This window comes from Erithacus rubecula (genome assembly GCF_903797595.1).
Source record: "Erithacus rubecula genome assembly, chromosome: 1".
In the NCBI taxonomy this organism is placed as follows: Eukaryota; Metazoa; Chordata; class Aves; order Passeriformes; family Muscicapidae; genus Erithacus; species Erithacus rubecula.
In genome coordinates, this window is record NC_136658.1 from 29,128,968 (window position 1) to 29,143,516 (window position 14,549).

Here is a 14,549-nt window from a genome sequence, read left to right on the forward strand (position 1 = left end):
TATGTAACTTCTAGTCGGTGAACAAACCTTGTGAGGAGTGGCTGGAGGCGCCTGGCCTGGAGGAGGTTCAGGGGGATCTCAGCTCCCGACAGCTCCCTGGAAGGAGGCTGTGGGTCGGGATCGGTGTCTTCTTCAGCTAACAGGTGAGAGGATGAGAGGCTTTAGCGGCGTCAGGGGACGTTTAGATGGATAGTAGGAAGAATTTCTTCAGGGTAAGGGGTAATCAGGTATTGGAAAGATCTGCCCAGGGAGGTGGTGCAGTCACCCTTTCTGGAGGTGTTTAAGGAAAGGCCGGATGTGGCACTCATGGTCTATTGCCGTGGTGTTCGGTCACAGGTTGGACTTCGTGTCATGTTAGAGGTCTTTTCTAACCTTTGTTTCTGTGATTCTCTAATGCCCGTGTGCGCTACAATGTTTAAACAGTAAAAAAGTTCCGATAGTTGGCGTGCTCCTTTAGCTGAATGGCACCGAGCACGCAGGCTTGCACAACTCTAAACAAATACCCAGCGTCTCTCTCTCGAGCTGGCCGCACACGGCGGGGTGAGGGCCGTGCCCGCCGGTGCCGGTGCCGGTGCCGGTGCCGGGCCGCCCGCGCTCCCTCAGCGCCCCGCGCGCCCCGCCCGCATGCGCGCTGCCGCAGCGCCCGCCGGAGGGGGCGGCGCGGCCGAGCCCGTGCCCGGCTCCGCGCTGGGTGGAACCGCTCCCGCACACACGGACCCGCCGCAGCGCCGCTGCCGCCGGGCACATCGGCTCCCCCGCCGCTCCCCGCGGCCGGCAGCCGAGGCCCTCCCGCCCCTCCCTGTCCTCCGGCAGGCTGAGGGGACAGGGGAGCCCGGTCCGTGCCGCGGCGGAGGGGCTGAGGGGGCAGCGGAGCCGCCTTTCCCCGCTGCTCTCCCCGTGCTTTTTCACCGCAGGGAGAGAGCGTCCCTGTCCCAGCCCGTGCCCTGGCAGGAAGCGGGATCCCCCTGCCCTCGCCCCTGCCCTTTGCTCCGCCGGGCGGAGGGTGAGTCAGGCTCCTGGCAGGTGGGAACAGAGGCTGTTCCTACCTCCAAGGGAAAGCGGGAGCATTTTCGCTCCCTCTCCTGCTTTCTCTCTCCCCGCAGGTGGCGGGGCTGGACCCTCGGCGAGCCCTCGGGCCTGTGACGCTCCGGGCATGGCTGTCGGTGGGCTCGGGAGCTCCCTGCTGCTGATGTCCGGCGTGGTGCTGACCGTGGGGCTGTGCCGGAGGCTGGCCCGGCGCCGGCTGCGCTCCCGCCCGCTGCTCTTCGCTTTCCTTGTGGAGATGTTCAGCACCTTCCAGATCTGCGCCTGCACGAACGAGCTCAGCCTGCTCGGCAACGTGGAGCCGAAGCCGCACACCGCCCTCACCCTCACCTACGGCTTCACCGTCCTGCACGGCCTGACGCTCGCCGGCAGCGTATGCAATCCCTGCGGGACCCTGCAGCCCATGTGGGGCGGCGGGACATCGCCCACCATGGGGGCTCTCAAGATCGCCGCCCAGTTCGTGGCTGCACTGCTCGCCAGAGTGGTCATGCACTTTATCTGGAGTCTGGAGATGGCAGAGCCCCATCTCGGAGCGCTCTCACAGGGCTGCAGCAGCCCCATGCAGACTACAGAGATGCAGGCGTTCTGCATAGAACTGCTCTTTTCTGTCGTTTTCCAGCTGGCCGTCCTGCGAGCCGAAAGCGTTAATCCCAAATACAGAGTCCATTTGATTGCTCTTCTCATCACCATGCTCGTGTATGCAGGTTAGTCCCTTTTTTTTTTTTTTTTCCTTCTGTTCCTGCAATAAAGTTGCAATGGAATGGGTTCTTACTGTTTTCTCAAAGTGTTAAGATGCAAAATGCTTTTTCTTAAATTACACTTTCCTGGATGATTTCTGTATGTATCGTCCTACGTGTGCAAAGTTCATTTGGCGTTTATATAAAGTTTGCCTGGTTGCATTCCAGGCAGGTAGGGGGTTAAGAATGAAACGAGTTACGCAGTTGAAGTGATGTCAGGTCTGCAAGTACATATGGCTAAGTGTTAAAATATCTCAGTGAAGGATTGTTTCATAATCCAACTATTTATACAGCGTGAGAGATTTCATACTATGTGCTCTGATTACTAAATGACATTGGGAGAGCACCGCTGGCTGCATCAGGAGAAAGTGCTGATTGTGCAACAGCAGGGTTGTATGGAAACTCTGCATTTAAATTATGCATAATTCATATCAGTGCAGTTTATTTAGCTACTTCCTTAAATCACAAGTGGGGATGGTTGTGGAATGCATACAGAAATAACACCTCATGAGACCAAATGTAAAAAAGGGGGGGAAAATAGGTGCCTGTTTTATTAGAGCCTCCTTTATCTGTAATGCCATGTGTGTCCGTATCCCTGCCTTTCACTACCTGATTGTCACCTGTGCTTCCCAGAGCTGGGACGCTGTCACCTGTGCATCCTCTCTGGACCAATGGGAAGGGAGAGGTGAGGGGAGACAGTCTGAACTTTCTTCTGACTGTTGATGTTCCCTTTTGTCCCCACTGAAGTGACAAGAGTTGTTTGGTCACTTGAGGACTGCCCTGCAGGGAGTCCTTCTCCTAATGGCAAGGAGATTGTGTGGCTTGGAGAGGTGAAACAGATGATTACAGAACTCTTACTGTTGCTACTGCCCCCACCACAGAAAAAGTCATCTAGGGAATTAGCAAATCCCTTTGAGAGAGGGAGATAACTTCTCTTACCTGCAAACCTCCTGGATGTCACTGATGCCTTGTCCTAAAGGTTTAGCTGTATTAATGCTATTTAACATAACAGCATCTAGAGCAGTGTACAGTCACATTTTCAGATGTAGTTATTATGTAGTTTACTCATTATCTTTAGCTGAAATTAGCTAAGAAAGATATATTAGCTAATACCTAAAAGTCAGCAGGGAATTTTGGGAATTAACTTAGCAATTTGAACTACTTTCTAAAAGCAGAAGCAAGGTGTCAGTGCATTTGAGGACATGAAAGATATTTCTGAGCTGCTTGGTGGAAGTGTAGCCAAGTATCCTCCTCTCTCTTGTACACGCACAGAAATCTGGATTCCTAACATCCTTCTCCTATTTAGCAAACAGTCACATAAAATAATACATGCCACAGTGCCTTTCTTTTAGCTAATCCATACAAGAAGTCACCCCCAGTGTCACTGGCCAGTTCCTATCTTTTCCTAGCAGAAGGCTAAGTGTGCCACGTGAAGGCTGAGTGTACCAAGTGCCCTCTGTGCCACAAACCTGGGGCTGTTGGGACTCTCCAATGCAATCGATCTGCATGTGCTTCTAGGAAACCTCAGGCCTCTCTTGCACAACACCCTGGGCTACCTGGACATCTTTCTTTGCATTTCTTTTAAACTACAATCTACTTGTCTACTGTAAAAATATGTATGTGTTCAGATGCTGTCATGGCTGAGGCAGTAATGAGGAACTTGGTAAGTGGCCATGGATGATGTCTGCTGCACAGATCCCATATATCCTGGGATATATGGGATTTCAGGGCATAGCCCTAACCATGTGTGTCCCACCTCTGCTTCTTACACGCAGTAGGGAGAGTCACTTACAAATCAGGTGTCACAAATAGTGGCCTCCAGCAGGGTGAGTTCTCACCTGCAGGCTGTGATGACAGACAGATGCATCATTTATCTGGGTTGGATCATTCTCAGGAAATCTTCTGTAACTCTTTGTTTACTGTTTATAGGTCTGCCATGCACCTTACTCCAACAAATAACATCAGGTTATACAATATTTTCAAAATTACAAGCTGTTATTTTTGTTTTTCTTATACTTTTTAGTATTTTAAAATACTTGGATTTTTTTTTATATTTAGCCCTACACAAACCAAATTTTTATAGTAGTATTGTACTGTACACAAAAGCTCCAATACTGCTTCACTCTTTTTTCCACTAAATAAAGAAAAGAAAAAAAAAGAACACCATGTCTTTACATATTACCCTTAATAATGATTCATTAGCTAAGTATGCAGACCATATACAAGATGGTAAAGAATATTTTTGTATAATACCTTTGGGAAAGTACTTATTTAAAAAATGCACCTTCTGAGGGCTTTTTCCTTTACAGGTAGCATTACAATTAAGTCAGAATCATATGACATTGGTTAGATTTTTCTGAACCTAACAAGGTACAAATGGCATACAGATTTTTAATTCTGAGTTTCTTCCTAATTTTGGTTTTTTCCTTTGATAAAGGCAAAAAGGTAAAATTTTTCATGCACTATGTGGCATTACTTCCTCTTTTAAAGTTTTTATGCATGCCCCATCAAAGAGATTACACCTCTTCTGACATAAAATAATTTATCTTTTCTGGTACACAGACTGAGGTGTTAAATTAATAATTTTAAGTAAGATTATAGTGGTGCCCCTGGCCTATGGTTGATATTCCAGTAATAAATAATAGTAATATATATAAGTAATATATATATATAAGTAATAAATATTGAAGAAATACAGCAGTTAAAACTAAATCTAGTGCTTATTGTTCATCAACTGCATCCTGAGAGTGGAATTCTGTTTTCAACTGTATGCTTGTGGATATAAAAGCAGAAGCAGTGGAGGCATAAATAGATTAAAGCAAAGTAAATTATTGTAGCTGGGCTTCTTGGCAACCGTGGACATTGCCAATATGTCAGTGTGCAGAAAAACAGACTGCACAGTAAATCTGACTTATTCTTGAGAACAAGTGTAAAACCACATTAAACTGAGTAGGCAAACAAAGATTAAAATTTTCCTGAACTGTAATAACAGTAAAAGAAATAATAAGGAGAATATGGAAAGAGAAATACAGAAGAGAATGACAAAAACCTACTAAAACTTTGAATAAATTATTGCACAGTCATAGCAAATGAGGATTACAGCAGCAGGGTATTTGTACAAAGGGTGGGTTCAAAGCTCATACAAGCTTATTTGGGGAGAAGTCAAGAATAAGCTGTAAGGAATTATATAGATGCAATTATAGAATATTTTATGGGAATAAGTTAATAGATAAAACAGGTATGGGATGGTAAGTCACTAAAAGCACAGGAATACAGGTAATTTAACTATGAGTAATGCTTTTTCTGCAGAATTGCAAAGAGAGGAAAAACATATGTCTGAATTAAACACACTTAGCTCCAGGTTCATCTGCAGTGTAATTACAATTTAGTCTCCAGTGTAATGTGCTTGGATCTTGTTATTAAGAAAATACTTAGCCAACTTCATTTACATCTGAAATCAGAGGCAAGGAAAGGTGCTTGGCTTCCTTCTACAAGACAGTGGAGTGGCACTTGCTTTCCTTTTCTTTGAACAACATATAGAGTTTTCCCACAGTTCTTATACTATGTGAAAATCTTAACATTCTGTACCTTGATATAATAATATTAGTATTCTTATAGGAAAGTGTAGAGGCCAGCTTAGCAAGAACATTACTTGACAGTTTTTTACCTTGCATATGTTTCACGAGGCTGCAATGTAATGACTTATGTAATTTCTGTCTCCTCTAAAATCATGATACAGAAATAGCTTCTAGCTATTCTAGCTTTATCAGTAGAAACATTCAGCATTGGCCAGACCTATCTCTTTAAAGAATATTTGCTAGAAAGAGATAAAGGAAGTTGTAGCTCACCCTTCACATGTTTTAAAGCCTTTGAGAAAACAGTTAAAATGTTTACTGTGTCATCAGGTGAGTAACTTCAGTAGAGTTTTTATCTGTTCAAACTGTTTCTGCTAATACATTTTATTGCAGAGTGTAGATTTCTTGTAGTATGGTGCATTTGAATTTAAAGTAAATATTAAGAAAGATAGTTTGATTTCATGCTGTTTACATCTTATTGCAGGTGGAAATCTCACAGGAGCAATATTTAACCCAGCACTGGCTTTTTCATTACATGCAGATTGTTTCTATGACAAATTTTTGAGTTACTCACTAGTATATTGGATAGCACCATGCTTAGGTAAGTTCTTAATACTTTGTGTTTGAGAAAGTGTTATTTAGTACCTGGTTCATAAATCAAGAAGTAAGTGTTCTTTATTTGAGAGTGATTGATTTTTTGCATTAAATAAACCCAGAAAACAGTAAATTATAATGTATGTGTTGAAGTAATTCAGAATTGTGGTCTCATTTTGCAAATACTGGCTGTGTATTTTAAACTCTTTTTAATGCTCTATGTAGAATCCCTGCAGCACTGTTTAGTGAATTATAGAATCATTTGGATTGGGAAGAACCTTTTAAGATCATGTGGTCTGTACCTGAAAGTAAATATCAGTCAGATTAACTTACAAAAGAGAAACATACTGGTTACCACACTGTCTTGTGTTGTGACAGTTTACAAATACATGGGGATGATAAATTATTTTTAAAAACCTACCCACAGGTGTTAGGACAAGTGCCTTAAATGTACTTTCTCAATTACCACTTTCATGATATCAAATCTTTTATCCCCATAGTGTCTAAACTTTGCAGTTCTCATTCTGTGTTTTTCCCCAGTCACTGTTGGACACGGTCTGCTCTTAGTTTAAGAATAAGAAGTACTAGCAACTAGGTTTTATTTCTAACTTAAATTATGGTTTTAATTAATTTTAATTTTAATATTGTTTTTAATTTAATTTAATTTTGACTTCTAGCTGTGTGCAGATGAAAATGCTCCATGTGATACTTCACGCTGTTGTTTGTTTACAGCTGGTCCCTACAAATCTTGAGCTTTCTGCTTAGGGTATATAAAGAAGCAGTCTGCTAATCCCAAGTTCTTTCATGACTGTTAATCCTATTAGAAGGTACAACAGTGATGAAGGCACAACAGGATGTAAAATATACACAGGAAACACTGGAAAGGGCTCCTGTTACGATCAAAAACTTCCTTTTTTTGAGTTCATGTCTGTGCATGTTCTACTTGCCTTGGCTCTCAGTCAGCTGAAAACAAAGACAGAAGTTCAAACTTCCAACTAAAATTCACTTTAATATAATCTTGCTGAATTAGATCTCTAAACAGGATGACTAAACAATAGAGTAAGCTTGATAACTGTCCAGTGAGTAATTAGTAAAATGCCATAGGCAATGCTGATCAGCATTGGTCAGGTTCTGACAGACCACATAATATTTCTCACAGTTCAGCTTTAGCTTTCATTAACTGATTTCAATAAACTGATTTCATAACCATTTAAAGATTTTTCAGGTTGTAAGTATGTGGGGTTTAATCCTTTGGCAAGTGATTTAAAGAAATAGAAGGCATTCTAAAACCCCATGCTCCACTTACATGCCAAGATGTGTCCTGCAGAACAGTTTTGCAGAAAACCTCCAGCTGATTTTTGACGTAAGAAAATCAACAGTTGTTAACTGAAATGGACCCAGGACTTGAGAAACTTAGAATGTCATTAGGGAGCAATGTTACATTTCTGTAAAAACTCATAAACAGTGGCTTGTCATTAGTTAACATCTAGAATATATAGAGAGAATACATTGAATGCTGTCTCTAGATTTATGAGGAGAAGGAACTCCTCCAGACTGAGCAGTTGTAAAGATGTGAATACTCAAGACACATCACTTCTTGCAGTGTCACTACTGTACCCAACATTTAGTGACAGATCTCAGATCTGTGGATCACCTGAAGGACCGAGTAACCTACTGGTCATAAAAATATCTCATTACAGAACAAGGATGTTCCATGGATACATTTAAGAGACCTTATAAATGAAGAATTTTAAACAAATACAGTGTCTGATGTAGAAGTATAGAGGAGATTGCTGTGTTTGAAAACTGAACTGATGAATACATGAGTGCAAATCTACAGATCTTAATATGAAGTGAATTTTTTCTGACACTTTTTGAAAATAAGAAAATAATAGGAATTTTATTTTTTTCTTTCATAATTGGACAAAATGATAAGGCATCTAGGAAAATGACCTGTTATGATGATAAATTCTTGTGGAAAGAACCTATAAGCAGAATCATAAAAGATGATGAAGGAAGGAATATTTTAAATTCAATTGTAAAAAATTACTTTCAGAATCCATGTGTCAGCAGAAGTGCTGTTTCAGACTTCCTGGAAGCTGGCAGAGTCACAATAATATGCTAATCTGATGTTTTATTTCTTCCAGCATCAGCCTCTTAGATGTTTAAATTACTTTGTTCTCACTTTGGGAAACCCTTTCAGAAGGGTTCTTTTGTGTTTTGCTGTAATAACTACCTCACAGTAGAGGCATGGACTAACATATCATGATGCTTAAAATTGCCAGTAGAAAGTGCAATATATTCTCATTTATGGCTGTAGCAAAAATCCATGAGGGCAAGGATATGCAGAGTGTTCAGTATATAACTGAGTCCTGATCTGGCTGTGCACACATTGTAAACAATGTTGTTAGAAAGGACACTTGGAAGAAGAGGAAGATTATCACTTTTACAAGACAAGGATGAAATTGAAGCTTTCTTTTATGATAAGCAAATCTACTGGTGGTTTATGGTCTTTCAGGAATTTAATCTTGAAGCTGTAGTTAATTACTCATTTTTCAAAATAGCTTCACCGATGTTCTGGTGAAGGTGATTGTCCAGCAGTATTAAACTCTGGATTCCTGCAATAAATACAGATGCCAGCAAGTGTTTATAACTTAGCACAGGCAGGCCTAAGTTCTGCATTGTGAACACAGACTCAGTAAGCACAAGTGGAACAAAGATGGTTTCTGTTTTACTGCCAGAGGAATTCATGTTAGTTGTCCAGGCATGATTATACCATCAGTAATGGGGAATGAGATAATGCTGCTCTTTCAGTTACCAGGGTGATGGCAGCTATGAATGGAAGAGTTGGTGACAAGATAGTCATAAGGTCAATAAAATTAAATGCTCTTTCCTGGACAGGTGCCAGCTTAGCACATAATGGAATTGTATTGTAAAATGAGGGACATTAAAAACCATCCAGTTCCAACCCCCCTGCTAGGGGCAGGGACACCTTCCACTAGACCAAGATGCTCAAAGGCACCGAGCCTGGCCTAGCCTCCTGCTATGTTTCTAACACTGTAAAACCAGAATCGAGGCCCCTTGCTTTAGATCAGTTCTACTAGAAAGACTAATGCTATTCCTTAGAAAGTAAGTGCCACAACAACCACTTAGCAGTAGATGTAAATGGACGAGGCAAGCAAGGGAGAAGGCAACAAGGTGAGACTTGGACCTTTCTGCTCAGAGGAAAGGCTATTCTGAGGCTGCCAGCAAGTTCAGAACACTTAAGCAAAGGAACAAGAATTCTGTGTGCAGTGAAGTGTTCAGTATCTCAGGGACTTCCAAACAAAGGGGGTTTTCAACAAACAACTGGAAAACAAACTACTCCTATTCCCAGAACTTGGGCCTCACAGGGTTTTTCAGCTCCACACACATCACCTGGCAGAGTGAAAACTCCCATGCAATGAGTGGATGCAATCCATGAAGTTCCTAGAAACTGTCAGTAATTGTCTAATTCAAATACTAAAGGGACAGGGAGTGGTAATGCTGAACAGGACCTGCTGATTGAGGAGAATGGGTCCTGAATGTGGCCACTTGGGTTGCAGTCCTCACAAGAGTTCAGGGTGCAGAGGAAGACTGGGAAGGTAAATAGCAGAGCTGTCCAGATTTTGGACTTCAAAACAAAATTCTGCTTATTTAGGGAATTGCTATGTCAGTAGTAATTCCCTTGGAAGCTGCTATAAATGGGAAAAGGTGATTTTTACAAAAAGCTCATGAGAGCTCAGTAGTAGATTTAGATATGCAGAAGGAATCTGTCACATAGTGTTAGACTGGGAATTTGGACAAAAAGCCTTTCCCTGCTGGCTAGACAAAGAGCTTCCCTACAACAAAGGACAACATGTAAAAAGTTGAAACTGGGACAGGCAGCAAAGGAGGAGTATAAGAGCTTTGCACAGGCACTTGGAAACAAAGTCAGGAAGGTTAGAGCTCGGCTGGAACTAAGAGCAGGGATGTGCAGAGTTACAAACATACTAATCACAAAAAATGTCCTGAGAAAATGCAGGTTGATCAGTGGATGGGGGGACAACCTAGTGATGGATGGCATGGAAAAGGCTGAGGTACTACTCAGTCTTCCCAAGCAAAATTTGCTCCCAAACCTCTGTATAAATCAGTAAGGTTTTGGAAAGGAAGCAATAAATAGGGAATAATAAATAGGAATGACATATGTGATTGTGAATGCATTAACTCTAGTGGGATTCACCTAGAAGTGAAGATAGATTTGGCCAGTGCTGGAATTGTCCTTCATTTATGAGAAGGTACAGCAGTTGGAGGAGGTTCCTGCTGATGGAAAATGTGCAAATGCTATGCCTGCTTTTGAGAAGAAGGAGAGAGAGGCCAAATACCATAAGCTAGTTGTTCTCACTTCAGTCAGTGGGAAGATGGTGGAGTATCTAGTCTTGGAGTCCATTTCCAACCATGTAAACAACACAAAGATAAACACAGGAACAGTCAGCACATATTTAGTGAGGGTAATCCATGCTTGACCAGCTTGGATGCCTTCTGTGATGAATGCATGTGGGAATGAAGAAGGAGCAGGCATTTAGTGTACCTTCACTTCAGTAAGGCCTTTGATACCACCTCCCACAGTGTTCTTGCTTCAAAGTGGGGACACACAAAACAACTGTTAGATGGAATAAAGATTGGCTAAAGCATTGACCTCAAACTATCACAATCAATGGGTTGATACCTGGCTGGTGGCCAACACCATGCAGAGTATGCTGGTGTCAGTACTGGGAGTTCATACTCCCCAGTATATTTACCAGTGACCTGAACTGAAGTTTGCTCACAACACTTTGGTCTCTCTGCAAGACAAAGCATATGATTCAGCAGCACTTCTGCAGAGGGATTTCCACAGGCTGCAATGGTTGGCTGAGAGCATCAACACGAGATTCAACAAGACCAAGTGCTGGGTCCTATGCTTTGGCCACAACAACCCCATGCAGGGCTACAGGCTGGGGTCAGAGTGGGTGGACAGTGGCCCAGCAGAAAGGGACCTGGGGCTGCTGGTTGACAGCAGCTGAACATGAGCCAGTTGTGCTCAGGTGGCCAAGAAGGCCAATGGCACCTGGCCTGTATCAACAATAGTGTGACCAGCAGGACCAGGGCAGGGATTGGACTCGGCTGTACTCAGCACTGGTGAGGCCACACCTGGAGTGTTGTGTCCAGTTCTGGGCCCCTCAGTTCAGCAAGGACATTGAGGTGCTGGAGTGGGTCCAGGAAAGGACAGCAGAGCTGGTGAAGGGCTTGGACCACAAGTCCTGTGAGGAGTGGCTGAGGGAGCTGGAGTTGTTTAACCTTTAGGGAGGACTCTATTACTCTCCACAAATGCCTGAAAGGAGGCTGCAGCTGGGGCAGGGGAGGTGTCAGTCTCTTCTCCCAAGTGATGGGATTAGAAGACATAGGCATAAGATGTGCCAGGAGAGGTTTAGGTTGGACATTAGAAAGAATTTCTTCATTGAAAGAATGATTAGATATTGGAAAGAGCTACCCAGACAGGTGGTGGAGTCACTGTTCCTGGAGGTGTTTAAGGAAAGACTGGACGTGGCACTGAGTGCCATGATCTATTGCCATGGTGGTGTTTGGTCACAGGCTGGACTCTGTGGTCTCACAGGGCTTTTCCAAATAAATAGATTCTGTGATTATTGCCTCCTTCCACTCAATGCCTGTGAGGTGACATCTGGAACATGGGTGGTTTGGAGTCCCCCAGTTCAAGAGCAATGTGTTAAAACCAGGATTCAGACAGTGGAGGACCACAAAGACAATGAAGGGTCTAGAGTACCTGATCTAAGAAGGCTGGCTGAGGGAACTGGACTTGTTTAGGCTGCAAAATAAGATGAAAGTGTTTTTTAAGCCTGTTTAAGTGTTTCAAGCAGTATTTCAAGAGTAGTTACAAGAAATTAACCATTCTTTTCGGCAACAAGTAACAGCAAGGCCACAAACAGGAGCATGGGAAGGTCAGTTTAGACTCCAGGAAAACATTCAGGAGGAAGGGTGCAGCAATACTGAAATTAGTTTCCTGGAGAAATGCTACAGTCTCCAGCATGGATGTTTTTGGACCTCAGCCAGGGAAAGTCTCACTGACCCATCCAGCATAGGCAAAGTCTTGCACTGAGTGGCAGACTGGACTAAAGAGAACCCCTTTCAATAAGCTTTTTTTGTGATCTAAGAAGTTTCATAAATACAAGCTTACAAGTGGGCAACACCATCAAGCAGGGTCCTCTTTGTCTCTGAAAGAATAAACTGATTTTTTTTTTCCTGCAGTACAAGAAAGGTTATAATAAGCTGTATTTGGATGCCCTTTGAATTTATGGGTCCCTTCCAACTTGAGATAGAAGTTTCTTTGTGACAATCGTACACTTTCTCTAACATTACCATTTTTTCAGCTTCAGAATAAACCCTAAATTAAAATGATCTTCAAAAAAAAAAGCACACTATCCTATACCCACTTGGCAACACCTAAAAATCACATGATTATCAAAACAGATGCAGCTAAGAAAGTCAGGTGAGGGATGGAGGTTAAGCTGCTAGTTCAGTCATTTACACATCCAGCTACAAAGGAGTCCTGATCAGAAACAGGAAGGTGCCTGTGTTGGCTTCAGCCAGCCAAACTCTGCCTTTGGCTTGGCTTACATAGATCAAAGCATGAACCATAATAATGAAAACAAGACTATTAACTCACCGGGAGCACTTGAATAGCCTGTTGAAGCTTCCTTTGCAAAAAAACTACTGCTGTATTGTGTTAGACACTCAAATACTTAAACCTAATATTTATTTTCCACACCAGTACTGTCCTTTATAATACAGGTCCTTTCTGTAACTTCTCATTTCAGGTACAATACTTGTGGCTTTTATATGGGATGAACTCTTCCCTCGGCTATCCTGAGACATCAAATCCTGAAATTTGGGAGCACTACATTAAAAAATATTTTCAACATTTGCAGATATAAAGCTTTCACAGAACTATTGACAGACTTCCGTGCCATCTTTATGCTGTATTTTCAGATTTCATGTTTGAAATATTTGACTTACCACTTTGTATTAAAATAATTATTTTGTAAATGCATATTGGGATTTTGGGAATATCTGCCACCATTTTCAGTTAAGCCATATGAATGTGAAGGACTGTTAAAACACAAACTTTGTCACTTTAGCCATAAGTGCCATTTGCTGACCTTTATTAGCATGCAAAACTCATTTTAGAGATACACCCTGTCCTTTCAAGATTTGATTTTTATTGGATTTCTTCCCACTGAAGGCACCTGCAAAAAGGGAGGTGAAGATTTCTTATACTGACATCATCATATTCCTTCATGCCATATACCTACCTATGAGAGGAAGAAAGGCTACACTACTCCCTAGAAGAGTCCCCACAGCCCTCTTCTAGAGGCACCCTACATCAAAATTAAAATAACAACAATGTATGAACAACATTGTTTTAATAATACCTGAGTGCAGGTAAGTAACCCCTCACTTTCTTCCAGGAAGGCTCTGTTCCATCCTGTCCCATTGGAGATGGCTGAATGTTCACCTTGGTTGGAAAAAACTGTAATAAAATACCATAAAATTCTGTATACACACATCAAATGGCATTTTAGGTAAAACCCTCTACATTTTATCAGCAATTACTGCTGCCTCTTCACATAGACAGTATACAGGGATGAATCATGCAGTACTCCAATTCATCCTTCATTTTATGTAGCTCTTAACTTCTTTTAAAAAACAAATGAATCTGCAGTGCAGGAGAATAACAGAGATAAAAACTACATACACAAGCATGCCCTTTATAGCCTCAACTGAGGCAACCACCACTGATGGGTACTATCTTCTGAAGCTCTGTTTCTAGCACGAGGTTTCTTCTTCTGGCTGCAGCTTAATTTTTAAACATACCAAAATATACACCTCAAATTTAAGAGTAAATTCAGTTTTTCTTTTTATGGTTACTTGGTTTGAAAGGAGAGATGGTTGACAAATTCTACAGAGATCTCAGTATAATGTCCCTCACTTCATCATCCAAGTTACCTTACAAACCATATTTTAAGAGAAAGGGAATCAGATGGGGGGTTTTCACAGTAAACTGATCAAGTCTTTAACAGCTACTATTGTCAGCTATGTTTTTTGCAAGAGTTTGGGAAGTAAATATTTCCATGTAATTTCCTCCTTGTTCAATAAAATCTTTTCTCATTTTTCAAGGTACCTATAAGATTATATTGCAAAATTAAATCAGCTGTATGAATGTGCTTTGCATACAAGAGTCCTATCCATGACCCTGTATTCAGTTATTAATAATAAAAAACATTAGCCTGCCAATATGCTGAAGAGAACTAGAACTGCTGGGTTATCATTCAGCAGCTCTTCAACCATAGAGTGAGCAGATCTACCAAAGGAAACTTGTCCTTGTTAAAACTCTCCATGCAAGGACCACACACCAGCACACTGAGCCTGAAAAGATGTGATCCTCTGAAAAAAATATCTATTTTTATACCTTGTTCTGCTTCTAAAACAGATCCTTTTGGGGGTTTCTACCCTCCCTTTCTTGCTTTACTGCTATATCTTTTACCTC

At 41.9% G+C, this 14,549-nt stretch overlaps 2 protein-coding genes across 2 annotated transcripts in view; one reads left to right on the forward strand and one right to left on the reverse strand.

Annotated features, from left to right (window-relative positions):
- PAK1 (p21 (RAC1) activated kinase 1) overlaps positions 1-1,067 on the reverse strand; it is a 100,830-nt gene extending 99,763 nt beyond the window's left edge. Inside the window, exon 1 of the mRNA XM_079310574.1 lies at positions 1,047-1,067. The gene's annotated coding sequence lies outside the window, so the exon portion shown is untranslated. The remainder of the gene's footprint in view (positions 1-1,046) is intronic.
- On the forward strand, positions 587-14,182 carry AQP11 (aquaporin 11). Its single transcript, XM_079310690.1, has 4 exons — positions 587-1,003; positions 1,104-1,748; positions 5,841-5,957; positions 12,820-14,182. The coding sequence occupies exons 1-4, from the start codon at positions 625-627 to the stop codon at positions 12,870-12,872; spliced, it is 1,194 nt and encodes a 397-aa protein (XP_079166816.1). The 5' UTR covers positions 587-624; the 3' UTR covers positions 12,873-14,182.
- Positions 14,183-14,549: the final 367 nt, after the last annotated feature.

Coding starts and splice junctions, on each gene's coding strand:
- AQP11 (XM_079310690.1), top strand. CDS start 625: ATGCGCGCTGCCGCAGCGCCCGCCGGAGGGGGCGGCGCGGCCGAGCCC. Junction 1,749..5,840: donor CACCATGCTCGTGTATGCAG/GTTAGTCCCTTT, acceptor ATCTTATTGCAG/GTGGAAATCTCACAGGAGCA. Junction 5,958..12,819: donor TTGGATAGCACCATGCTTAG/GTAAGTTCTTAA, acceptor TTCTCATTTCAG/GTACAATACTTGTGGCTTTT.